The sequence below is a fragment of the Dipodomys merriami genome, unplaced genomic scaffold (genome assembly GCF_024711535.1).
Source record: "Dipodomys merriami isolate MVZ:Mamm:240054 unplaced genomic scaffold, mDipMer1.0.p SCAF_22, whole genome shotgun sequence".
Taxonomy (NCBI): Eukaryota; Metazoa; Chordata; class Mammalia; order Rodentia; family Heteromyidae; genus Dipodomys; species Dipodomys merriami.
This window is the reverse complement of record NW_027203604.1, coordinates 11,167,391-11,194,961: the sequence shown is the minus strand read 5'-3', so window position 1 is coordinate 11,194,961 and position 27,571 is coordinate 11,167,391. Positions and strand designations below refer to the sequence as shown.

Sequence of the window (27,571 nt, the reverse complement as noted above, 5' to 3'; positions counted from 1 at the left end):
GGTTTCTGATCTGTTTTTCTTTTGACCAAAAATGAAGCTTAATTTCGAAGCTAAGTGTAGAGGATGAGAAATAAGAACCAAACAGAAACTGTACCAAGGAGCCACTGCTGCACGGGGCTGTTTAGAATAACCTCAGTGACCTGAATGGAGGAGGATGTAGAATTGAAAAGATCTTCTTTTCCTTCCTATTCTAGGACAAATATGTCCTACCCTTACTTCTTCCCTCTCACTTGTTCCTATCTGGAACATTTGATTCGTTCCCATTAAGTTTTAGTGGGGAAAATGATTACAGAACACCAAAGGGTAGAGAATCAGGTTATGATGATCACAGACCAACTACATCTTGATGGATAAGAAATATCACCACCTTCCAGTCATAACTAAGCTTTATTGTAATATGTTCCAGAATTTTCAGACCATCACTACAACTACAAACTTGTAGGCAAGGTGATTTTTATAACTGCAGAGTAAATAAAATAGAGAAAGACATTATAACAATAAATACGCCTTAGATATAAATATACATATTGAGATTTCACACATACAAAAGTCATGCTCTGCAAATACTTTTGTATACACACAATCTTTGTGGACTACTGAATTCCAGGACGTGTCTTCAAGGATTTACATGTGTATTTTCAAAGAGATTACGTGGAAGCAACACATTAGAAATCTGGGGGAGGGGGAAGGGAGAAGTATCACAGAGCAATTTTTAAAATATTTAATATGTTTTAGTTCTATAAAGAATGGGCATTTTGTAAGTATTACAAACAGTGAAGCAAATATACTAGCTTACAGATATGTACAATTTACTACTTTAAAATGCAGGAAGGTAAGTTATATAATATACATAATTTTAGATATAATGAACAATTCAATATTGCTCTGGTGTTGGCCTTGCTGCATTGTATGCATGCCCATGGCTTGTCACTAGATGGAGAGGGGACCAGTGGGGACAGAAAGGGAACTCATGGAGCCCCATGCTGAATCCCAGAGTGCCATCATCTTCAAAGCAGTATTTTGTGTTTTATAAGATACTGGGGCTAGGTCAAAAGCTTCTGTGCCCTTGTGCAATGTAGGATGTGGTCTCAAGAACCAAGACTCCTTATTTGGAGATGGGGGCCACATAAATGCTGGAAACAAACCATCAATGGCATTAACTCCTCAAACCCTGAGTCAGGAAGGAGCTCCTAAAGATGAGGCTGACATCCTCAGTCTACATGATGATCTGAGAATGAAGCCCTGGGATGGAGGTTTCCCCAGCCTACCTTTCTCTCCTATAAACTCACAGGCGAAATACTAAGGAAGACAATGTATCTTCAATGAGCTCAGATTGTCAATAACTGCAAGCTTTTCGCACTGATGCTAACCTCAACACTTGAAACTGTGGAGTCTGACTTTAAAAAGCTAAAAGAAATCCTGACTCAGGATCAGTAGGAATGGCTTACAGAAAGTACTGTGATAAAAGCTTTATTAACACATGGCAAAGGCCATACCTCACTGCTACCCAAGAACCCACCCCAAAGTAAATGTTCCAAGTTGGCCATGAAGTTCTGGCCTTTCTTCTACTTCTCCCACACTCAAATGACAAGTTGATCATCATTGAGAATAGAAATACTATATATGGGCAATATATATATATATATATATATATGTATATGTATATATTCCAGAACATCCAACAACTCACCTCTCTCTCTGAGCATGAAAGAACGGCCTTTTGGAACAAAAGTCCCTACATGAGGGACTTAAAGGGGTCATGGAATTTCCCCAAAGACTCTACACTCCCTGGCGGCTCCCATACCATGCCCTTCCTTTCTCAGTGTGACTCTTTCCCTAGGTAAAGACAGGAATATTTTGTTCTAGAAGACCAAGGAGATGGTAATTACCAGGAGCCAAATGGTTCTCAAAGGCACTTCCTATACACTAATGGCATCACCAGGGTGGGTGGTAGGTAAAGTAGAGAGGACATAAGCACACAAGGGAATTGAACTAGAAAGGAAAGCTAGGAGATCCTGAGATCTCAAACAACTGTGTTTTGGAAGATTGTGGTGTTCACATGGCTGTTATCTGCATGGGAGGAGAGGTCAAAGAAACAAGTAGGTAAGTCAGTACTCACAACCCTCCCCAGCTACCTACAGGCCCATGAAGAGGAACTACAGCTTCTTCTGCTTACCCAGCAGGCAATGGAAAGGACTGTTGGGGGAAAGAGGATGGGCCAGGAGTCAGGGATGGCATGTGTTTGTTCTGTCAACTGAAATAGAACTCACAGGTTCTGTCCGTGGGAATTTTCAAGAAGGCAGAGCCTAGCCAGACTCTTGGATGGCAGATGGGTTAAGCTGAGCGGGCGGTGCTAAGGACAGAGCTGCCAGCCTATCTGCAATCTCCATCACCTCCCACACCAGCAGGAAGTAGTGGTGGTTGTAATTTGGTTTGAAGGATTAAGGGTACACACACACAACCATGAGAGAGAGATTGTTGTGCCTTGAACTGCTCTTACAGGACATAGGTAATGGATCCTGCAAGAGAATTTACTATTCTTTAAGATGCATTTTCCAGGAATTCACTTCCAAGAGCAATACATCATCAAAGACACAGTGAACAACTTCTGCTTCAAAGGATTTCATAAAGATGTAAAGTGTGGCTTATAGATGTGTTGGGTCACTTAGAAAATTGGATGTGCTTCTGGTCATTGGATGGCCCTTTGTTGGCTGTTTGCCAGCTGGGTACACATCAAGTTATTGAAGAGAAGAAAACCATCTTGGAGGGAGGAGGAAAGCAAGTCTAAAAATACCTATTTTATTGGCTTTTATTTAAAATCTGAGGGCTGGAAGAAATTACAGCCCTCCCAGGTCTAAAGCAAAGAAATTTCACATTTCTAAAATCCTTAAAGCATCACACCGTGGAATAGAAGGATGATGTTTTCATCATGTCACCATCTCTTCACTGAAAAACTGAAAAACTTGTGAGACAGCAACATACCACTGGTGAGTATGAGAAAATAGACATTCTGAGAGGTTCCCATCATGGTGACTTGCTATCTAGGTCTACAGGTATTAAATACACTCCTCAGGGAAGTTCAGGTGAAGATGAATGGAAAGTAAACATCCTTTGGGGGAGGCTGCATTTCATCTTTAATTTGGCTTACAGTGTATTTAAGGGGACCACTGTAGTCCAGTTTGGACCAATTGATCTTCTCACTCTGCCTCCACCCATCCCTCCCCCAAAGATGTTACTGAGCAGAGACGAGGCCTGGTATGGGGATGGTACCATCAGCTTTGACTAGCTTGCTCTCTCACACATGTGGGTGACATGTGTTCCCCTCAGCTTGTTCTGTGAGTCCCCCCCAGCTTCCTGATGGCAAAAACCTGCTCAGAAATGACTGCACCTCTCAGTTCCCTGGGATGCCAGGTGTGAGCAACTCCAAGGAGGGTGGCTTACTGGTGGTGGTGTGGAATGCCTCTTGAAAGACACGAGGGCGTGTCTCAGCCAAATGCAATGTTTAACAGGAGGGCATCGTACATGCTGCCCTGACAAAGGGGTGTCACGCGGGGAGGGGAGTGAGGCCCGGATGATAGCTTGTTGCTCTTCCTGCAGAAAAGGGCTCTCACATGACCACACACTTGCCCTTGAGCTTCTCTTTCCTTTTCTGCTGCTTGCTCTTTTTGCCGTCGATCTGGAGGCTCACAGTCCTGCGCTTCTCCAGGTTGAGCAGCTCCTGAAAGAGCTCCTTGACGTTGTGGTTGAGCTTGGCTGAGGTCTCCATGAAGGCACACTTCCACGTACGGGCCAAGGCCTCGGCCTCGCTGCTCTGCACCTCTCGGCTGGGACTCTCGTCACACTTGTTCCCCACCAGCATGATAGGGATGCTCTCCACATCCCCTTTGATCTCGCAGATCTGCTCATAGATGGGTTTCAGCTCTTCCAGGGACTGCCGGCTGGTGATGGAATATACCAGAATGAAGGCATGCCCCTTGGAGATGGACAGACGCTGCATGGCAGGAAACTGGTGGCTCCCAGTTGTGTCAGTGATCTGCAGTGTACAGATGCTCTTGTCACAACTGATCACCTGCCGGTAGGTGTCTTCCACCGTTGGGATGTAGCTCTCCCGGAATGTGCCTTTGACAAACCTCAAGACCAGGGAGCTCTTGCCCACACCTCCTGCCCCAAACACGGCCACCCGGTAATCATTGCTCTGTTCAGGCATTTTGCTTTGAAGACTACAGCTATCAGTCAGGAGACACCTAGCAAAGGAAACAAATGTTGACAGAATTAATACAAATACAAATAAAAGTTAATTTGTGTGTGTGTGTGTGTGTGTGTGTGTGTGTGTGTGTGTGTGTGCCAGGACTGGGAATAACCCATATATTTAAATGAACAAATAGATCAAGAAAATATGATATCAAGAAAATGTGCTATCTCACATTTTATTATATATATATATATATATATATAAATGGAATTTTACTCATCCATCAGGATGAAAATTATGTTACATGAAGTACGTCAGGCCCAGAGAGACAAAAAGATGCCTGTTATCTCTCATATGGAGAAGTTAGATGAAGTTTATAAATAGATACTTCAACATATACAGGGATATACACATACACACACAAACATACTAACTAAAGTATGATATATGCAGGGGAGAATTGCAATGTTGTCACTCCTTTGAATAACTTATAGTTTAACAAAATGGACACTAGGAAGCTGCTACTTGTGGTGTCGAGGGGGAAAGTGAAGTTGGGGGAGGAGCACAGATAAATGAGGAGAAGAAGTGTGGGCAAATACAGCCTATATATATATATATATATATATATATATATATATATATATATATATATATATATATATATATATATATATATATATATATATATATATATATATATATATATATATATATATATATATATATATAGGCTGTGTGTGTATATATATATATATATATAAAACCTATATATAGTCTGTGTGTATATATATAGCCTATATATATATATATATATATATATATATATATATAGGCTGTGTGTGTATATATATATGTATATATATACATATATATATAACTGACAGAATGGGTAGGGTTGGGAGAGATGGGGAGAATGATGAAAGGGATGTCATTTATCAAGATGCATTGTGCTCACAAACTGACATGCTAAATTGAAACTGAAAACCCTCTTTGTATAATTACTTAATGGTACAAAAAGAAAGAAAGAAAACAAAAACTTACAGAGGTTAGCTTTACTCTCTATAGCTTAAAAATGAGGCAATAGCTAGTGGCTAGCTAGCTACTAATCCTAGCTACTAGGACACTGAGTAAGATCTGAGGATTGTGCTTAAAATCCAGCCCAGGCAAGTAAGTCCCTAAGACTCTTATCTCCAATTAACTACCCCCAAGCCAGAAAGTGGAGGTATAGCTCAATTGGTAGAATGCTAGCCTTGAGGGAAAAGCCAAGAGAGTGTGTGAGGCTCTCAGTTCAAGCCCCAGTATAGGCACACACACACACACACACACACACACACACACACACACACACACACACACACACACACACACACGCAAAAGAAAGAAGAAAAGAAAAAAGGCAATAAAGTATGCTTTCATTATCCCATCTTAAGAACATTCAGACGTTATTTAGAAATTTCTACAGGTTGAAATCCAATTAATTTGTTCAATCATGTTTCATCTACTTTAAAGATAACTCTATGTCTCCTTATTTAACATTCACCCTGAGCATACTGCTCATACACAAGCCATAGGCCCAGGGAAATGAAAAGAGATGAAAAGAAAGTATAGGAAATATGAGAAATTTACCTCACCTTTCTCAACACCTCCCCCTCCCACAAAATCATAGCATATCTGTATTATTTTGCCTGAAGTACTGGTCATAGTAACAATTTTTTTCTTTTCAAATACCATGAGAAGGAAGAGGAAAGTCAGTATTTACTTCCTGTTTATATTAACTCACAAAATCCTTAGCACCATATAGAAATCAGTATGACTTTCAATGTTAAAACTGGGAAAAAGAGAACAGGAAGGACTGTCTTTCAATGTTAAAACTGGGAAAAAGAGAACAGGAAGGTTATGTCCCTGATGTCATACAACCACTAAAAGTATGGGTTCAGAACAAAGCCTGTGAGAAGAATACCATGGCCATGCCATAGGTTTCCTGTAGAAAGGGCAGGTCACAGGGTCCTGGATATCAGATCATCCATCATATAGATGGTAGGAGAGCATTTATGAAAAAGAGTTGAAAGTTAATCAAGAAGCTTGGCTCATTGTTTTACTCATCAAATCTACGATGATTATAATATTCTTTATTTTTTAGCAATTATAAGCAGTTGAAGATTACCAGCATAGCTGTGTGAGTTACCTACCCGTAGCCATTAAAAACTGAATAGAATGGAGTTTCTGTTCATTGCAGATATCACCCTTAGGCTAAGGGATTTATTGCTGTGCTTATTTCACTTATAAACTATCAAATATCTATCATCCTCTAACTTCTTTGGCAAAGAAGGACACCTACTCAAATTAAACAACACTCCCATCGCCTTCCTTATGGTAGGTAAGCAATACAATAAAAGGAAACATGGTCTCCATCTTTTTCTGCAGGCAAGCATTGCACTAATTTTTCACATTTCTGTTCTTAGGGTAACTGTGAAACACTAATAAGCATTGCTGAGCAAAGTCATTTCCCCAGTACAGTAAAAATGTATCAGACATAATTAATTATGGAGGGTAATGGGTTTGAATAATGAATGTATTTCCCAAAGGAAAGAACGTCAGATAAAAATCCAAGAAGACAACTTCCGATTTTCCTATCTACAAATTAGTTCCATGGAAAACTGAGTCATTGTTCTATGGGATCCCATGCCTACCAAAACACTGAAGAAACATCAGTGCTAAACCAGAAAATAGATACCCAAATAGATACCCAAAGTTTATTAACAACGAAAGATTGTCTCTTTGGAAGTTTGGTTAAATCTACTAAGTGCTCATAAGATAATTAAGATCAATCTTAATGGTGCAGCATTATGACAAATTACCCTACAATTTAAAATTGTTTTTTAAACAACCATAGCACAAAGAATCTGATTGGAAGCTCCTCTCTGCTCTCTCAAAGTAAAGCACCGTCATTGCTTGAAAGGCAATTCTTCTCATTCAGTTTTTCTTGCCTAGTTTAAGGTTACTTAGCTCTAGAGTCAAGTGGAAGAAGGCAGTGGGTAAAGAACAAGTCCAAACAAGTTTGGAATCCCAATATCAGGAAAAGAGCTTCTGGGTCATGGCATATGCTCTTTATGAGTTTGCAGAGTACGTCATCAGTTGGGTCAAGTTGTCTTCATAATTAAGCTAGCAAGCAAACATTAAACATGAAATAGCTACTGCTATTCATTTGTCCAGAGAAATATCTATTGAGCTTTGGCTAAGGGCCAGGCTCTGGGAAAGAGTCCAAGGAACAGTGGTGCAGAGGACCATGGGCAGGGTCTCTTTTCCCATGGAACTCAAAATCAAGTGGAACAGACAGAAATCAGAAAGATAAGTTCACAAATATTTAATAAATCACATCACAGCAAGTGCTGACAAAGGGATGTCTGAAGCAACCTAATCAATCCTGGGCTGCAGGAGCAGCTCCCTACAGAGAAGACCAAGTACCCCAGACATAAAAGAGGAGCAGGACTCAGGCAGATGACTGACTGTGTAAGGCTCAAGGTAAATTGGTTAACTAGATTGGGGTAAATAACTCCATAGCAATCCTCAACTGTCATAGTTTTTACCCAAGCTGTAAATGAGATTCTCACATAACAGACCCATTAATTTATGTTATAAATGTATTTTAAAAATTTTTTAGCTTATAATTTTTGCAGGGGTTTGAATTTAGGACCTCACATCTTCATTTGGATTGTTTGTTCTGCTGGTGTTAAACCATTTGAGCCATGCCTCCAGCCCTGCTTTGTGCTGGTTATTTTGGAGGTAAAGGCTCACAAATTTGTCTGCCTAGTCTGGCTTCTAATTGAGATCCTCTGGCTCTCAGCCTACTAAATAGCTAAAATTATAGGAGCAAGCTGAAGTCCTGTTACTCTGTGGGAGGAAACCAGTAAGTCCAGGCACCATTAACCAAGGGGAACACAAAGAAGAAGGTAAGTTTAGGTTTCCACTGGAAATCAAGTGAAGAATAAATCATAGAGAAAAACAATAGAACCAAAAGTTGATTCTTTTGAAGTATCTATAAAATTAGCCAATCTTTAGCTAAGATGATGAAGCAAAAAGGGAAGAAGACTGAAATTAATAACAGAAATAAAACAGGAGACCGGAGACTAACTATGGAATAAAAGGGTTAAAAGGATTACACAGGGCTTTCACCCCTTATATACATGACATTAGATAGCTTAGATGAAATAAATACAAGTTACCCAGATTGATGCAAAAAGAAATTTTAAAAACAAGGATAGACTTGAGCTGGGAAGGTGGCTCAGTGGTAGAGTGCTTGCCTTCCATGCATGAGGCCCTGGGTTCAATTCCTCAGTATCAGATAAGCAGAAAAAGCTGGAAGTGGCGCTGTGGCTCAAATGGTAATGTGCTAACCTTGACCTGAAGAGCTGAGGGACAGTGCCCAGGTCCAGAGTTCAGGCCCCATGACCGAAAAAAAAGTTAAAAAATTTAAAAATTAAAAATAACAAGGATGGACCTATAATGGATTGAATTAATCATCATCATCTCAGGTCTAGATGACTTCAATGATGGATTAACACAAACCATTAAAGAAAAACTAATGTTGATTCCTTATAATTTTTTCAAAACAAACAAAAGATAAACTAAATAAAAAGTAACAGTTCTCATTCTCTATGAATCCACAATTATGCCTGACACCCAAATCAGGCAAAATACTGTAGACCAATAATGCTTATGAACATATACATATATAGGATATATATGTATATTCATAGAATATGTATATCCTTAACAAAATACTAGCAACATGAATCCAGCAATGCAATAAAAGAATTGTACATCATAGTCAAGTGGAATTTAAAGGATAGTTGATTTAACATTTACAAAATACTGTAATATGCTGTATCAATAAAATTTGTAAACTAAACTAAACAAAAATGTAATGTCCATTTGTCACTTACACACACACACACACACACACACACACATACACACACACACACACACACACACACACACACACACCAAGTACAAAAACACCAAATTCCTAAGGGCATGTCTCAACCCCACAATTTGACTTATATTTAATAGTGAACAACTGAGGTGATCCCAAAGATGAGAGAAAGACAAAAGTGTTCACTCACTCATATAATATAATGTCCATTGAATATGAGGAAGAGGAGTTAGGCAAGAAAAATGAAATAAACCTAATCTACACTAGAAGTAATAAATGAAACTGTCTATCCCATCTAGAAATGACTTGATGAAGAAAATCCTATGGCACCCCCTAAAAAAGAAACTATTTGAACTATAAACTATTTCATCAGATTTTTGGAACACAAATCCACCACTGCAATTTTAAACTACAATTGGAACAATCCGAAAATGAAATGAAGTAATTGCCTCTGTAACAACATCAGAAAGAAAAAAAAGCACGTAGAAAGAAATTTTGCAAAAAGGTGCCAAAGTTATACTCAGGAAATATGACTAAATCAGTAAGAAATTAAAACAATAAGAACACCTACTACGTTCACATATCAGATACTTAGCTGTCAGGACCTCCACATTCCCCGAGTAACCTGTAGACTCAATGCAATCTTTAAAAATGCCCACTAGCCTTGATTGAAAAATCTAAAGGACAGTGCCCAGTCCCTGAGTTCAAGCTCTAATAAAAATTCACACAGAGCAGATAAAGAGAGCATCTATCACAAAGCAGCACATGATATGAAACTATATGTCCACATAGTTCCAACTAGACATTTTCAGTACTGAAAGTGGGCGAGGGCTATACCAGGCCTACGGAAATGGATTCTGGGGGTGGGAGAGTATTCTGACATTTGGAGGTCACAGATAGTTCCCATGCAAGAGCCTTAGCTCTTAGGTCCCTGTGAATGAAGTAGCAGGATCATCTCAGGTAAGATAAAATATAGTCTTTATCTGTGTTACACTCAGAACTAATCCTACTTACAAGAATAAATACACTTAGCCTTCAATATTTATGGCTTCTACTACTATACATTCAACCATAAATAAAAAATAATAGGAAAATATGGTGGCTAACACTGATCATATAGCTTTATGTTGTTCCCTAAGCAATGCCATCTAACAAGTATTTATATGTAATTTGCACTACATGTAGTAATGATAAGTCACTTAAAGGGGATTTGAAGTCAATGGGGGAGGATGTAAGGGTTCTGGGTGGGTCCTATAGCATCATATATGAAGGGCTTCATAGAATCCCTGGCTTCTAGTATTCTGGGAGCAAGGTTTATGAGGCTCCTGTGGATGTCAAGAGTTGACTACAGTTGACCCTGGAGAAAAAGTGAAGAGCAGAAGAGATGGTCAGCTCTTTAGGAGTGACCATCTGGGAATGCCTGTATTAGTATTTTGTGTACCAACCTGACAGAAGCACCCAGTTACACACCAATCACAAAGGTACAGGCATTTCCTGAAGCAAATAAAGAATTCTCACTAGCAGTTTCCACATTGGCTTCTCAGGATGCTTTCTCCTCTTCATAACAGAATTGATATTAACTTTAAATGAATTCCATAAAGTTCGCACTGGAGAGCTCATTTCAGCAATTACTAATACAAAGTGAATGAACCATGGAAGGTAAAAAAGACAGAGTCTGACTGTATAATGACATGAATATAGCTGTCTTTTAAAGAAATTGAGAAACAACTTCAACCAAGTGTAAGTTCTCTAGGTAAAATACATTTTTCTAGATAAATATACAGATAGATAGACAAATAGTAGATATAGACAGTTAGATAGAAGACAGATCTAGACATACAGAATACATATTTATATATAAAATCTCAGCTTAAATAAAGGCCTATTTCATTATCTTCTGTAGCTGAACCTAAAAAATAAAAATTTTGCTTGAGAGAATATCGAACCCCCCCTTGCCAAAAATATTAAAATAAAAAAAGTTAATCCAGGCACTAGTGGCTCACATCTGTAATCCTAGCTATTCAGGAGGCTGAGATTTTGAGGATTGTGATTTAGAGGCCAGCACAGGCAGAGAAGCCCATTAGAGTCCATCTCCAATTAGCTAGCAAGAAATGGGCTCAAAGAGTGACTCAAGGGGTACAGCATCAGCCCTGAGCAAGCAAGCTAGGTGAGTATGAGGCCCCTGAGTTCATGCTTGGGTAGAATATAACATCTCTGGTTTGGCTGGGCACTGGTGGCTAACACCTGTTATCCTAGCTACTCAAGAAGCTGAGATCCGGGGATTGCAGTTCAAAGCCAGAACAGGCAAGAAAATCTGCAAGAATCTTAACTCCAATTAGCCACCAGAAAACCAGAAGTGGTGCTATGCCTCAACGTGATAGAACACTAACTAACCTTGAGCAAAAGAGCACAGTGCCCAAGCCTTGAGTTCAAGACCCATGTCTGATCAAATTAAAGAAAGAAAGAGAAAAAAATCTCCAGTTTGTGTTTCTCAAGTAGAAAAGCAAAGCTCCTCTTATAGATTTTCGTCTCTGGTGGCGATCTCTGGGCACTTTCAGGGCCTTGGGCGCTCATTACAACATGAGCAAACATCTGCAAGAATGGAGCAAGTAGAGAAAAATGGGACACTTCTTGAAATGAAGGACTGGAATAAATTATTTTTAGGAGATTCATTTCCAAGTTTCTCATTTGCCAAGAGGCAAATAAGCCCTCAGCCTCAGATCTGCTGACGTTTGAAGCAATCTCATTTAGGGAAAGCAAGATGGCTTGGAGCCAGAGCACTTTAAGACTGGCCAGATCTTGGCTGCATGGAAGGCAATGTAGGCTCTATTTATCTTTTTCCACATAAGTAAAGGAAATGAAAAAGACAATCATATAAACAATACATGACATGAATGCTCTAGCCAGAGGAACAGTTACCCACACCCTGTGCAATCAGCTACAGTAAGTGAGCCCCTGTGGAAAGGGAGCTAGTGCCAAAGTATAAGGCAACTGAGCACAGAATTATCTTCACGTGGGAAGGGGACAGTGTGGTGTATGATGGCTGAATGTGCTGTGTTATAGCCAGGTAGCCTCTTATGGACAGAGGATTGGAGCATATGCGTGTGAATTTGCTTGGGTCTATTCTAGCATCAGTCAAATAAAAGTTTATAAAATTGGCAAATGACTGATAAAAAGATGTTTTAAAAGTTATCATTTTCTTGCTCATGATTTTTGGCTTCCTATCTATGACTCCAAGGTTTACCATGTTCCTTTCAAGAGGTGTGTGTGTGTGTGTGTGTGTGTGTGTGTGTGTGTGTGTGTGTGTGTGTGTGTGTGTGTGTGTGTGTGTGTGTGTGTGTGTGTGTGTGTGTGTGTGTGTATAGTAGAGCTTGAACTCAGAGCCTCAGGTTCTTGCTCAGCTTTCTTGCTCATATACCACTTACATTTCTTGCAATATACCACTTCAACCAATCTCCAGTTCAACTTTTCACTGGACAATTGGAGATGACGTCTCATAGACTTTTCTACCTCAACTGGCTTCAAACCATAGTCCTCTACATCCTGAGTAGCTAGGATAATAGGCATTAGCCACTAGCACCCAGCAAAAAGTGTTAGGTCAATGATATTTAGGTCACTGATTCATTTTGAGTTCATTATAGGAAAAATGTGGAGTCTAGTTAGCTGTTCCACTATAGTCAGTGTACCTACAGTGATGTTCTAACACTCCTGTCAAAAGATATCAAGAAAGTAAAAAGAATAATCTACAGAATGAAAGAAACTAGACCTCCATCTCAAAAAGCTCCAGTAACCAGAACAAAGAATGCTTACAACTGGACAACAAAACACAAAACAACCCACCAAATAAAACCAGGACAAAGAAGCTGGGCAGACATTTCTGAGAAAGATACATCAACTACCAACAAGCTCACAGAAAGATAGTCACCATCATTCATCACTAGAGAAATGCATCTCAAAAACTATACAGTGAAGTGTACTTCATGCACATTCACAATTACTATGCAGGTAAACAGAAAACAAAAATGAGGGTAAAACACATGGAAAAATGGAAACAGTTTTATGTAATATGTATATATGTATATATACACATATATGTATATGTGTGTGTGTGTATATATGTGTGTGTATATATATATATATATATATATATATATATATATATATATATATATATATATATATAGTTGGTCAGACTCAGAAACGAAAAGGTAGCCCCTGTAGGGTAAAACTTAAGAGTTACCATATTATATAACAATTCCACTTCCAGGTAGATGCTCAAAAGAACCAAAGCAAAAACATTACCCAGTTGTTTGTTCATAGATGCATTATTCAGGATATCCAAGAGATAGATAGGAGCAATCTAAATGCACTTTGACAGTTAAACAGAATACAGTATTTACCCAGAAAGGAATGCCATTTAGCCTGACCAAAAAAAAGTAATTCTGACACATCACAACATGGAGGAACCTTGTTACTTGATAGAATTATCAAGTGACAAAACTTTCAAGAAAATAAATACTCTATCACTGCAACTTATAAGAGGTATCTAGGGTCATGATCAAATTCACACAGACAGATGGTAGTGTTGTCTGGAACCTGGGGCTGAGGGCAAAGTGAGTTGTATAATGGGTGGAGAATTTTGACTTCAGTTCCATCCTGAAGCTGTGAATTGGTGATGGCTGCACATGTTCTAATAAGAATGTATGCATGTACTAATGCAATGAACCGTGTATGTTAAATTGTCAAAGTGAGAATTTTTATGTTATGAATATTTTACCACATTAAGAATATATATAACTATGTGTGACCACATGCTTAGCAATAATTATAAAAATCATGATTTAAAAATAATAGAAGTCATGACCGGGTGGCTCATGCCTACAATCTCAGCTACTCAGGAAGTTGAGATCTAAAGATTATGGTTGAGAGTCAGCCCAGGCAGGAAAGTCTGTGAGACTCTTATCTTCAATTAACCAGCAAAAAGCTGGAAGCAGAAGTATGATACAAGTGGTAGAGCACCAGCCTGAATGAGAAAGCAAGAAAGTGTGTAAGACCCTGAGTTCAAGTCTTACTAACACACACACACACACACACACACACACACAGACAGACACACACAGACACACACAGACACACACAGACACACACACATCCCTCAAGTGCAAAAGCCTACAAGTCATTGGAAAAACATTTCTTTTCCTGTTGTAGTAAAAAGTCTGTCTATCTCTATCTATCTATCTATCTATCTATCTATCTATCTATCTATCTATCTATCTATCTACCTATCTACCTACCTACCTACCTATCTATCTATGTCAGAGTGTATGGGTCAAACTAAAATTGCTTCTTCAAGATCCTACAGAAAGAAGTAACAGGAAATAATTCCTGAAACTAGAAGAAACCAGTACCAGAAGTGACATAGAGAGAAGTTTATCAGACAGCTTGGTAAAAAGACTAGTGTTGGGACTGGGAAGGTGGCTCAGTGGTAGAGTGCTTGCTTTGCATGCATGAGGCCTTGGGTTCAACTTCTCAGCACCACATAAGCAGAAAAAAAACACAGAAGTGCTGCTGTGGCTTAACTGGTAGGGTGCTAGCTTTGAGCTGAAGAGCTGAGGGACAGCACCCAGGCCCAGAATTCAGGCCCCACGACCACCAACAACAAAAAGACCAATATTTATTTAAACCTCAGCTCACTTATTCACTGGAATGGTGCCCTCAGGATCTGATGCTTTAGGATAGGTGTTCTTCTCTCAGGTTTTCTTAGGTGTTTGTGTTCTCTCTCTCCCTTACTAAGATGAGATGCCATGAAGCAGAGACCCATTGGGTCAGGCATCAACCCCATCACTGTCTCCAATAACCCAGAGGAAACTTAGTATATGTTAGTCATTGGTTGTACAATGCATTTTGTGTGTGTGTGTGTGTGTGTGTGTGTGTGTGTGTGCGTGCGTGCGTGCACGCTAACAAAGTGGTATTCTGGAAAATAAATGAAGCAAAATAAAAACAAAGACTTTTTTTTGGAAAGTTCAGTGTAAAAGTAATCACTCACAGGATGACAGTTATTTAAAATTAAAGCATTTACATAAGATCACTGTTAATGTTAACATGACAGAAAAAGAGGTGAGAGAATTTACTCCATTGCTTCTCAGTACATTGTTACAGTAAAAAAGTCAAAGCCAAAAGCAAGCAAGTGCTAGGAAAATCAAGCATTGGAAAATTTTGTTTGTTTTACTTTTTATTTATATAGCTTTATTTTTGCCAGTACTATGGCCTGAAGTCAAGACTTGGGTGTTAACCCTTAGCTTTTTCACTCAAGGCTAGAGTTCTACCGTATGAACCTCAGGTCCACTTCTGGCTTTAGGTTGGTTAGTTGGCAGTCAAAGTCTGACAGACTTCCCTGCCCTGGACTAGCTGTGAACCATGATCCCCAGATCTCACTCTCCGGAGTGGCTAGGAATACAGGCATGAGCCACGACACTTACCAAGCCTGCCCAGTTTTATTTTATAGCCATTTGCAGCATCCCCTTTCCAGCTAGCCAGTCCAAGTACCTGAGGCCCTCTTTAACTCAACATTCCCTCAGGTCTCAATCTACTCTGCAAGCCACTTCTGTCAACAACATCTTCAAAAGGCCCAAGGAACCAACCAAGTTGTCCACTGCCTTCCAACAGACTATCTAGGTGATTGTATCTCTTACCTGGATTCCTGAAGTCACTTCCCTTGTGGTCTATTTGCTCGAGGCTCCGAGCCATTCAAATCCATTATCCCTCTGAGCTCCAGAACATGATTTATGTGCTCTAACCCTTCCATTAGCTGTCCTGTCTTCCTGGGAGTTAACGGCTAAAAGGCTTTGCCCTTTGCCTTTTACACCCATATTTACCACCTTATTATCCCAGGCTCACTTTATTCCAGCCACATTTTTCTCCTCCTGACACATTTCTGCCTCAGGAACTTTGCCCTAGTTACTCCCTGTACTTGTTTTCCCAGACAGCCACAGGACTCAGCCCCTGGCCTCCCAAAGGATTGTGTTCAAATACCCACCTTCTCAATGAAAATGTCCCTGAGCACCTCCTCAATCGCTCAACAACAACCTGCATGGTCTATAGCCTCCTCCTGCTTTATTTTCTCCCAACAAATATCCCTTTGTGGAATACTACATTATTTACTTTAAAAATAAGCATTTACTTCTACTATATAAAAGCTCTGTGTGTGCTTCTTATTCATTCAACTCATTGCTACTGCTTTCTCCCCAAGGCATGAACAAACATAGCCTGGCCTCTAGGAAGTGTGCACACACACAAAAATCTGTATACCGCATGAATAAATCTGTAGTTTGCTTCTAGTAAACAGCCTGGGAAGAGAGGAACAGGGCTGTGGGAAGAGAGCTCTGGCTTCTCCCATATTCCTGACATCTTTCATGTACTTGTGGTAGTTCCAGGAGCTCCAATGGGCTGAGCAAGCTCTTCAATGTGGTGGCTAGACCACAACTACACCAAGTCACTAAATTCCTCCTGTGCCCATGACTCTCTGATGAAGGATGAACTCAGACTAAGGCTATGTGCTCCCTGCTTGGAGACATCTTCATGGATACTTTGAGGTCCCAGAGGGAGGGGCTGTGAGTACCATGGTCACATGGGAAAACAACACAAGAGGAGAATGTGGGGGGGGGGAAGGACGGCTACCATTATGTGGGGCTCACAATGAACAGCCCTCAGAGAGGTTCCGTCTGCTGTGCAGAAAGAGGTCAAATCAGATCCAATGCAAGAGTAGCGTAGACTAAAGTAAGAAGATATGAAGCAGTTATGACATGAACAGCAGTCAGTAATGGCTTGGTAGGGAAAGGTTAAAAGGCAGACTGACAACAACCTTAGCCATAAAAGAAATGCTAATCAAAACCACACTGACATTCTATCTCACTCCAATCAGAATGGCCGTCTCCAAAAATATAAACAACAAATGGTGGATGAAGATGCAGAGCAAAAAGGAATCCCAATACAATGCTGGTTTTACAAGAAAAATAAATAAAGCAAAAAGTCAAGCTACTCAACAATCCAGCAATACCATTCTTGAGCATTTATCCAAAGGAAGGCAAGTTAGAATATGACTTCTGTCACCTGCACATCCATGTTCCGTACAGCCCTGTTATAACAGTCAAGCTATGGAAGCATCACCCTACAACTGCTGAATTCATCAAAAACAAAGATCATCCATGTCATTTGGATGAACCTAGAAATCAGTATATTAAGCCAATTAAGCCAGGTTCAAAAGAGCAAAGCACATTTTCTCTCCGGTGGATGGATGCTATACCTAAAATATAAATATATATGCAAACACAAATAGGACCATATGTGTGTGTATGTTCTATATATATATATGTATATATGGTCCTATATATGTATATATGCTATATATGTATATAGTATATAGCATATATACTATATGTAGTATATATATGGTCCTATATGTGTTTGCATGTGTATGTTCTTATATATATTCATATATACATATAGGACCATATATATGTCTATGTTAGAATATATACATGTATCTGTGTATATGTATTTATGTACATATATATGGCATGTGTGTGTGTGTGTGTGTGTGTGTGTGTTTGTGAAATACCATGGTAAGACCCCTTTGAACTAAACCTGGCTTGTCTGGGGTGTAGTATGAGGGGGATAGGAAAATAAATGGAAAAGGGGAGGCATGGTGAATATAGTTAAAATACTTTACAAACTTTGGAAAGGGGGAGGAGGGAAAAGGAAGAATGATGTGATGGACAGGTGACTTCTGATCAAGATTTATGGTACATATAAATGGGCACGTTAAGAGGAACTCCTCTTATACAATGAATTGATGCAATTTTAAAAGAAGAAGTAGTGGAATGACGAAGAAGGGAACACCAAGGAAAGCGGAGGTTTCCACATTGGAGAACTGGATAAATGAGACTCTCTGCAGTCCTGCATCACTTCATTTGGAAAATGTGCCATAAAGCAGATTGTGTGTGATGTGTGAACATCATCATCATACAAACTAAGATGATGCCATTACTGGGTGTGACCCATGGACTCACAGAAGAGATGAAGGATGACAAGAAGTAGAGTAGGGGATGTGAGAACATAAAAAGTAGGCGGAGGAATGGATCCAGAAACACAGGAGGTAGGTGAGTCAGATGCCCTTAGTGCAAACTCCAATAGTGCCAAAAAAGAAACCACTATGACTTCCATTACAGAATCAGGAGGAAGAGTCATTTTTAAAAAATGATAAAGAGTGTTGAGAGAAGAATGGATTAACCATAGAGTCCAAGTTAGTTCGACAAAAAGAAATTAATATATTAGGGTTAATCTGAGAGCATACGTGCTGGGCAGGTCACAAAGGGCTGTGGCTGAAGGCCAAGAGCAAAGTACAGCTATTACACAATGGCTTCCTTCCAGCTTGTAAAGGAAAAGAATAAGTCTAAGACACAGAAAAGGAGAAGCAAGAAAATGCTGACCAGAGAGCAACCTCAGTGTAACCTAGGAACCCTCACTTCCCAGCAAGAGCCAGGGGTGCTAAACAAGCTGGTTTAGCATCCAGAGCCCAGTTCACAAATGAGGGATCTGACACTCTGGCTAGCTCAAGTAAGAGTGACTTGTTGCCCAGCTGGGAAGTGTCAGCATTCACACGTCCACAGGAGTTTTACCGAGTCCAGAACACACAGGGAAGATGAGAAGACATTCACAGAGGCCTCAAGGACCAGAAACAAGACAGGTTTTGGTCAGGACAAGAAAGTAAGCTGTGGAGGAACTGAGCGTCATTCCTGGAATCCTAGCTACTCTAGAAGCTGAGGTCAGAGAAGCAAGGTTCAAGCCCAACCCAAGGAGAAAAGCTCTGGAGATTCCATCCCCAGCTAATCAGCAAAGAGTAGGGCTGAAGGTGTAGCTCAAGTGGTAGAGTACCAGCTATGAGCAAACAAGCTAATTGAGCATGAGGACCAAAGTTCAAGTCTTTGCATAGGCACAAAGAAAAAAAATTTAAGGAAAGCTCTGAACATTACACCCCAGACATATTGACATCACAGTCTTCAGCAATGCCACCTAGATCAAGTAAGATGGACAAGTCCAACAAGGCACCCTCCCCTACATCAATTAGCAATGTCCGAACAAGGAGCTCAGTGTTCCTCATGGTTGAAGGTTTTCCACACTTAAACTATAATATTGCCAAAGTGAAGTATATCTGAAATGTATCTCCTATTCATTTGAAAAATGCAGTCATGAAGATGGCTGTGTGTGTTTTCTAACTCATCAAATGCGTTACAGGTACCTCATAAAAGATCCACGTCGACAGTTGACAGTGCACATCTCCACATGGTCTAGATAACATGTCTGGGAGAAAACATGGAGTACACTTACATCCTGGGGTATCTAAATCATTATTGTAATTTCAACCTAATAAAGGGCAAAAGCCCTAAAAAGATTGGCCAGTAAAAGCTGTCCAACGAGGGACGGAGGTTGGACTGAGGAGCTTGGCTGTGCCAGTCCCATAACATTCTGAGAGGAAGTACTCAGAGATTAAGATGATTTCGGTATTCTCAGCTGGAGGGTGGCAAAGAGAAATATTTTGCCCTCCAAGGGATATTTTTCCTTTCAACTTTGTTGAGTGTCTACTGAGAAAGTAAAGGAGAAAGGGATGTGTGTGTGTGTGTGTGTGTGTGTGTGAAGACTCATAGTTCCTTATTAATACAAGTCTGTTAAGAGGTTTGGTCTTCTTGGCTCTCTGGGATCAGGGAGGGGCAGCAAGATCTGTTTCCAGAAAGGATGGATTCCAATTCAACTTGTCTTGAACTGAAGGACTGACATAGAAATCTCAGGAGAGGAAATTCTCTGAATGTAAATATCACAAAGTAAATACCAATACTACGTAAGATTTGGAATTGCAACAAATAAGAAAAGGAGAGAGAGAGAGAGAATTGAATTATTTCCCAGTGTATGAAAGTAACAAACTCATTGGTTCACATTCTTTCAAAATGGCAACTTACTTAATATGTTTACTTCAACTACCAGAAGCAATGTCTTGCCAAGAGTATAAATGGGACAGGAATAGGAAAGCTGGAGGTAACATATTTTGAGAGAGAGAGAGAGAGAGAGAGAGAGAGAGAGAGAGAAAGACAGAGAGACAGAGAGAGAGAAGGAAAAGAGAGGAGAGAGAGGAGGAGGGGGAAGAAAGGAGGAGGGAGAGAGAAAGCAGAGAAGGAGGAGGAGAAGGAAGGGCAGTGGGAGGGGAGGAGTGGAAGAAGGGAAGGAAAAAGGAGGAGAGGGAGAAAAAGAGGGAGGGGAGAGGGTGGGAGAGACAGATATGAGTTGATGTTTATGTAATCAGAGAGACAAACTATAACTCAGTACCTGGAATGTTTTCCTGTAGACTTGTCCATTATCATTTACAGCTGTACTGTGTTTTTAATCAGATGCATAGGACTCAACTGGTAGAAATCTTCTGCTTAATTAACAATTCTACCCCCTCTGCCCCGCCCCCATTTTTTGGTGGTACACAGGTCCAAATTCAGGGCTTTGTGTTCATCTGGCTTGTTTGCTCAGCTGGCACTCTATCACTTGAGCCATGCTTCCAGTCTGATAATTTTGCTGGTTAATTAAAAATAGAGTCATTCAGACTTTTCTGTCCAGGCTGACCCATGATCCTCCAGATTTCAACATGCTTCGATAGCCTTTTGCATAAGTATTTTTGAATACGCAGGATAAAACCACCTACATAAAAAGTTCTGGATCAATGAATATATGCATTTCAGATTTGCTACATGCTACATACATTTCAGATTAGCACCATCTCCCCTTTCTTTTTTTTTTTTTGGTCGGTCATGGGGCTTGAACTCTGGGCCTGAACGCTGTCCCTCAGCTCTTCAGCTCAAGGCTAGTGCTCTACCACTTGAGCTACAGCACCACTTCTGGTTTTCTGGTGGTTTATTGGAGATAAGAGTTTCACAGACTTTCCTGCCCGGGCTGGCTTTGAACCTCGATCCTCAGATCTCAGCCTCCTGAGTAGCTAGGATTACAGGCGTGAGCCACCAGCGCCCAGCTCATCTCCCCTTTCTTCCATAGGATCTGGGTCCTGCTTCCTCACACCTTTCCCACTGTGGCATATTATCAAATTCTTTGATCCTTGCTGAAGGAATAAGATGTCTGTTTCTCTTTACTGCCTTAACTGCACATTCTTAGTTTGGGTGACATTGAGCATCTTTTAATATGTTAAAAGTAACTAGAATTTGTACCTGTGTTGCCCTCAGCTCCAGCTACCTAATTTATTTCAGCACTTCAAACTATGATGTACAGTGGTAATGTATATGGTACATACTAGCAAAACCACTATATATACATATGGTAGAATTTAAAGCAACATTTGAAAAACTACAAGAACAAAGAAGAGATTCAGAGTATCATTTGTAAATCAATCTGGGAAAATAAAAGCAAGAAAAACTACTTGATTATCATGATATTTTGGGAGCTTTATGATCTTTTCAAAATCTAGGTCACCTAGCCATTTCTTCCATTTCCACCGACAAACCCACCAAATGGGAAGTCAAGCCTACATTTTGTGTTCATCTTTTATTTGTTCATTTTGATTCCTATTTTTTTAATCTAACACAGTGTTTGAACTCCTGGACATAATCATCCTGGCTTGGCTTGTATGCTACCACTTAAGCCACACCTCTAACCTGGATTTTTGCCGTTTAATTGGAGATGGAGTCTCGGGGACTTTTCTGCACAAGATGGCTTTGATCTTCTAGATCGCAGCTTCCTGAGTAGCTAGGATTACATAAGTGAGCCACAGGTGTCCAGCATTCTTTCTTTTGTAACTGGAAATTATCTGTGATTAAGTTGTAACTGATACATAAACTGATGTTTCAATAATTCATATTACATAGTCTATATATATTTCATATGATATATATATATATATATATATATATTTGTATTTAAGTCAAGGTAACCAAATCTCTCAAACATGTATAATTTCTTAGGGGTAAAACCTGCAAAATAGTTTCTTTTAGTTCTTTGAAACATAGTTTATTATTTTCACTTGTAACAATAACTCACTATAGTGTGCAATAGCACACCAGAACTTGTTGCTCTGTCTTACTCCTAATTATAACTACGTATTGATTGATTAACTTCTCCCTAACACTCCTTCCCTCGACCCCCAGCCCACTACCATTCACCACCATTTTGGTTTTTTAATGCCAGTACTGAGGCCTGGGCACTGTTTCTTAGATTATTTGCCCATGTCTGATTCTCGGCCACTTGAGCCACCGCTCCACTTCTGGCTTTCACATGATTCACTGGAGATAAGAGTCTCATAGGCTTTTCTGCCCCACTTGGATTCCAATTGTGATTCTCAGAGCTCAGTCTCCTAAACAGCTAGGATTACAGGTGTGAACCTTTGCACCTAGGTCACTATCAGAGTTCATGCTCAGAGATAAGTGCAAAGGTAAAGCGAAAGAAACAAAACACTCAACCAATCCTCGAAGACTCAGGCAATGATTCTGACACTGTTCTTTAAATCTCATGTACATCTTAGGTGTGGAGATAACCCACTATTTGCCTATATGTGTGACTGAGCTTACAACTAGATGGCAAGGTTGGGGAGATTTATAAGTTTATGAAATTTCAGTCAGGAGCCAGCGGCTCACCCCTGTCCTCCTAGCTACTCAGAAGAATGAGATCAAGAGGATCTTGGTTCAAAGCTCAGTTTGGGTAAAAAAAAAATCCCTGAGAGTCTTTCTCCAATTAGCCAGCAAAAAACTGGGCTAGAGGTGTGGCTCAAGCAGTAGAATACCAGCTGTGAGAAAGCAAGCCCATGAAACCGTAGAGCCTAAGTTCAAGTACTGACAAGAAAAAAAATCTAGCTCTAAGATGGAGTTTTAAGGAGGGTCGGATTTCAGTGCAAGAGAGAACAGAGTGAATTTCATCTGGCTTTGCCTTGCATGCAGAGATAAGGGATCTAATCATGTGCTTTGTTCTGTATCATCTGTGGACAAACGTCTGAAGTCACCAAGGTTTCCATGTCATGTCTGAAATCTATGAACGCAGAAGGAATGCCTTTCCAAGGGGCTGCTTCAAGTGAGAGGGGGAGACCCGGAGTTCAAGCCTCAGTACTGACACAGAATGAGAGCAAGAACAGGAGAGCAAGGGAGAAAGTGAGCTTAAAGAAGAGAAGTATATTGTGGTGTGGTGTGGTGTGGTGGTCTGTGTGTGTGTGTGTGTGTGTGTGGCCTGATACATTCTCTTATTTTCCCAGACAGTACTTAGCATTTCTCATTCTTTCACAGACTATGCCACGCTCCCTCTACCAAGGTTTGTTCCTGACACCAAGAGGCCTATGATCCATCTTCCCTCCCTCCAGCCACTCATTGGCTATGGTGGCCATCCCACTTCGGCTCTCAGGGACTGGTGTTGAAGCAAGCCTGGGCCTGCATTCTGGGGCCAGAACTCAGTGTCAAGTGCAGAATGGTAATGTCCAGGCATGCCTGTTCCTTTTGTCAGTACCAATAGACCTGAAGCCCGCAGGCAGATTGCAACCACAGGTCTATTCACTGGATATTACTCATAGGATCACAGAAAATCATCTGACCCAGTCCTGTGTTTTACTGCTAGTGAAGTAAGAGTTAACTTGGCATAACTAGTTAACAGCAAAGGAGGAAGCGCCAAGCCCAGCTTGGTGGTTCATACCTGTAGTCTCAGCTACATGGGAAGCAGTGTTTGGGCGAAGCTCAGTTTCAACAAAATGTTGTGGAGACCTCATCTCAGCCAAAAAGCTAGGCCTGAACTCATTTTGTATTATCTGGGATGCAAGTTTCTTGACTAGAAATCTTGAAAGTGCTTGAAAAGAAGGCCTTCTCGCTCACTCTCATCTTTACTCTTGCTACGAGCAAATTCTGAACAGATTGCATGAGATCCTCTCCTTAATGTAGCCCTGAGTTTTCCTATAACTTCATGCCATCCAAAAAAACAACATGAATGAGTCACATACCTCATTTAAAATGTGCTGTCAGTTAAATTTAAAAGCAGGTGACGTGAATTTAACATATTCTTTAACCCAGCTCACCAAAAATAACCATGTAAAGATACAATCATTAAAAGCACAGTAGAAGTTCCTTCTGTTTTCCCATAATAAGTTTTGTACTTACAAATCATCTCAATTTGATGTAGCTGTATTTCAAATGCTCAAGACCCTACCTAGAGTGGTAGCCCACACAGCTGATAGTAAGACAACTGATACTGGGATTTAAAAGCCAAAACATCAGGCATCATTGTGAAAACATCAAAAAAAAATAAATGTACAAATGGAGTTAACTTGGTCTGAGACACGGGTCTTTCTTTTTGGAGGTATACGGAGCGATACTGGGGTTTGAACTCAGAGCCTTATGCTTACTAGGCAGATGGTCTATCTTGGCCTCAGTCCTTCTTATCTTTAGTTATTTCCCAGGGAGATTTCAGTACCGTTCTCATTTTGGCTGGTAGGGTCTCAGGCCACCAAGCCTGACTGTTTGGGTTTAGATAAAGTCTCCAAAACATTTTGCTCAAACTGGTATCTCTTCTTCCCAAGTAGCTAAAGATTATAGGTGAACCACCACGCTGGGTTTGGTTCTCCCTTCTTTGACTGTAACTAGTTGAACTAAGTCGACTCTTTATTGTCAGTAAAACATCTTCCCTTTTGAAGACCAGCTACTTTCCTGGGAAAATCGTTATCAAAATCAATTAATACCCTAGAAATCAGCCTTAAAGACATCTGTCCACAGTCAGTCCTCCTGTTTCATAGGAACACGATCACTACACAGGTCCAAGCCACCTTGTGAACAAGAGGTGGGGAGCTGTGCTTATCTGATCCACTACCTGCAGCAACCCCTTCCCCACTCCCAACACCACACAATCAAAGGCTTCCTTTTGCCACACACACACACACACACACACACACACACACACACACACACACCACAATTCTCTGGTGCAAAAGATGTACTGTATTCATTTCAGAGAAATGGTTTTTTGGGTTTTTTTGTTGTTTTTTTTTTGCTTACATCAATAGGCAAAAATAGGCTAATCTTCACTACATCAGTCATGGCCCCAAATTAGAAGGAACAATTTTTGGTCTATCCAATCCTGGGACTAGAACTCAGGGCCTGGCTATTTGTCCTTTAGCTGTTTTTTTTTTTCTCTCAAGGCTGGCACACTACCACTTGAGCTCATAACCACCACTTTCAGGTTTTTGTGGGTTTTTTGTGTTGTGTTGTTTTGTTTTTGCTTGGTTACTTGGAGATAAAGCTCTCCTAGAGTTTCCTTCCTGTGGGTAGATTTGAACCAGTGTCCTTAGTAGCTGGGATTACAGGCATGAGCCACATTTCTTTCCAATAAGAGAACTCCTGAGATTTTTCAAAGGTTTTCAAAGGTTGGGTAGGAGGGGTGTCATTTACTGCTGAAATAATTCCTAATGGAGTAGATGGAAGGCAAAGATATGCAAAGGCTGCGATTGGGGAGGGGGGTGTGAAATGGCTTTGAATGGCCAGCCAAGGTTGCTGGCTCTCTCTGTTCTGAAAGATCCTCCCAGAACTTGGCATTCCATTTTTCTCAGTCTCACAGGAGAGGGAGGGACTGTACTAAAGCAGTGAGTACTAAGGAGGGAATCTGGAGGCTTTTCCATTAACTATGCAAATAGAATCCCCATCTGCCAGGAAAACTTGAAAGTACCAACCCTCCCTGGCCCTCCTGCCCTTCTTTTCCTGTGTTCCTGAGGGAACACTGGAAAAACAAGGCTGCTGACTTCTGTGACTCTTCTATCTCTCGGATGGAACTGGGGGCATCTTCCTGAGCCCCCAGAGATCATGGGGCCTCTTAAACACCTGCACATAGTACAGATTTTGCAGTTTCAGAGAGCAACAACAACAACAAACTCGTATGAGTCCCCTACAAAATTGTTCAGTCTGTTCTAATTTGATCCTTCCTCTTTTCTCTCCCTCCTACTCCACACCTCCTCAAATCCAAATGCCACTGAGGCACATGTGGACTGGTTTGAAATGAAAAAGATTCCATCCAGCCATTTATTGTTACCTAGAATAGTCATTTAAAATTGTATATATCTTTTTAAGTTTGATGTTTGGGGTTTATCCAATCACCACCACCCCCTCCTCCAGTTAAATCGGGAGAGTTGGGCTATGCTAGACCAACAGGCACAGGGGGGTTCCTTTTTAAAGATAGCAAGTGCCCATGTGTAAAAGAAACGGCTCAGCCAGACAGACGTGTCACTGGTCCTCAGGGTGGGAGGAAATTGAATTCCACCACGGAATTCCACACAGGATTCCACCATTCAGGCGAGGTGACTAATTATGCCTGGTGCTGTGCGAGGCTTCGGGCTTCGGGCTTCGGATTTGCAAATCTCCCCAGGCGGGGTTGGGGGGGGCATCCCATCCCACTCTATCCAAATTGGAATTTGAAAAAGGGGAGGGGGGATGGAAGAAGAAAAAGCCTCTCTGGTGGAGAGCAGGGAGGGTAGAGCCGGTCTTCCATGCGCTGCCACCGCCAGGCTGGGACTGCCATCAGTCCCTGCCATCCATCCCCTAAGGACCTACAGATCTCACAACAGGATGTGGCCGCGGGGTGCCCAAGCGCGGCGCTGACCACAGGGAGGTGGACGGGCACCGCGTGAGCACCACGAGGCACATTGTTAGAGAGCGAAAACAGGTAGAGGGGTTCAGCCCTGTCCGCGAAGAAGTCAGGCGGGCTCCCCAAAGCCCCACGGGTAAAGCAGCCCGCTGCGGGTTCATTGTCTCACTTTGATCACATTTTTGGATGACTTTCCCTAAATCGTTTTAATCAACTTACCCATGCATGCAAATACCTAGAAGCCTAGGCTTTTCCAAAAGGGTAACTCCTGGCTAGAAGAGATCATCATCATCATCATCATCATCATCATCATCATCATCATCATCATCATCACCATCATCATCATCATCATCCGAAGAGCTTGTAAGATAGCTCGTTGCTCAACCTCCCTGACACTTTACCCCCCACCCCAAGCCAACTCCGGTATTTAAATGCTGACTCGCCCTCCTCCCCCCCCCCCCCATCCCTCTCCCCAGGCTAAACCCCTTTCAGGGATGCAAATAATCCCGGCCAAGCAGCCCCGATCCCCAGCTCGGATAAAACGCTGCCACCGCCACCGAGGTGGAGAGGATGTGTTACCTGAGAGCCCAGCTCCGCTGCGCGTGCGTCTCGGGGAGCAGCTCGCTCTGGACGGGTGGCGTGGGGACTGAGTGCAGCTGCGGCTGCTGGCGACACGGGAGCGGCGCGCTCCTCCCGCCGCGGTGACGGTGACGCTGCTGTCAGCTGCTCGGCCGCCCTGCGCCCTGCGCCCCGCGCCCCTGCGCGCACAGTCCTGCGCCCCGCGCGTCTCCCGCGACGCG

At 41.2% G+C, this 27,571-nt stretch overlaps 1 protein-coding gene across 1 annotated transcript; it reads right to left on the bottom strand.

Annotated features, from left to right (window-relative positions):
* Positions 1-368: 368 nt before the first annotated feature.
* Positions 369-27,571, bottom strand: Diras2 (DIRAS family GTPase 2). The gene is made up of 2 exons (XM_070033333.1): positions 27,351-27,571; positions 369-4,244 (listed from the first exon to the last, which is right to left on the bottom strand). The coding sequence occupies exon 2, from the start codon at positions 4,205-4,207 to the stop codon at positions 3,608-3,610; it is 600 nt and encodes a 199-aa protein (XP_069889434.1). The 5' UTR covers positions 4,208-4,244; positions 27,351-27,571; the 3' UTR covers positions 369-3,607.

What these genes read in the sequence shown, in the direction of transcription:
- Diras2 (XM_070033333.1), bottom strand. Translation starts at nt 4,207, where the DNA reads ATGCCTGAACAGAGCAATGATTACCGGGTGGCCGTGTTTGGGGCAGGA.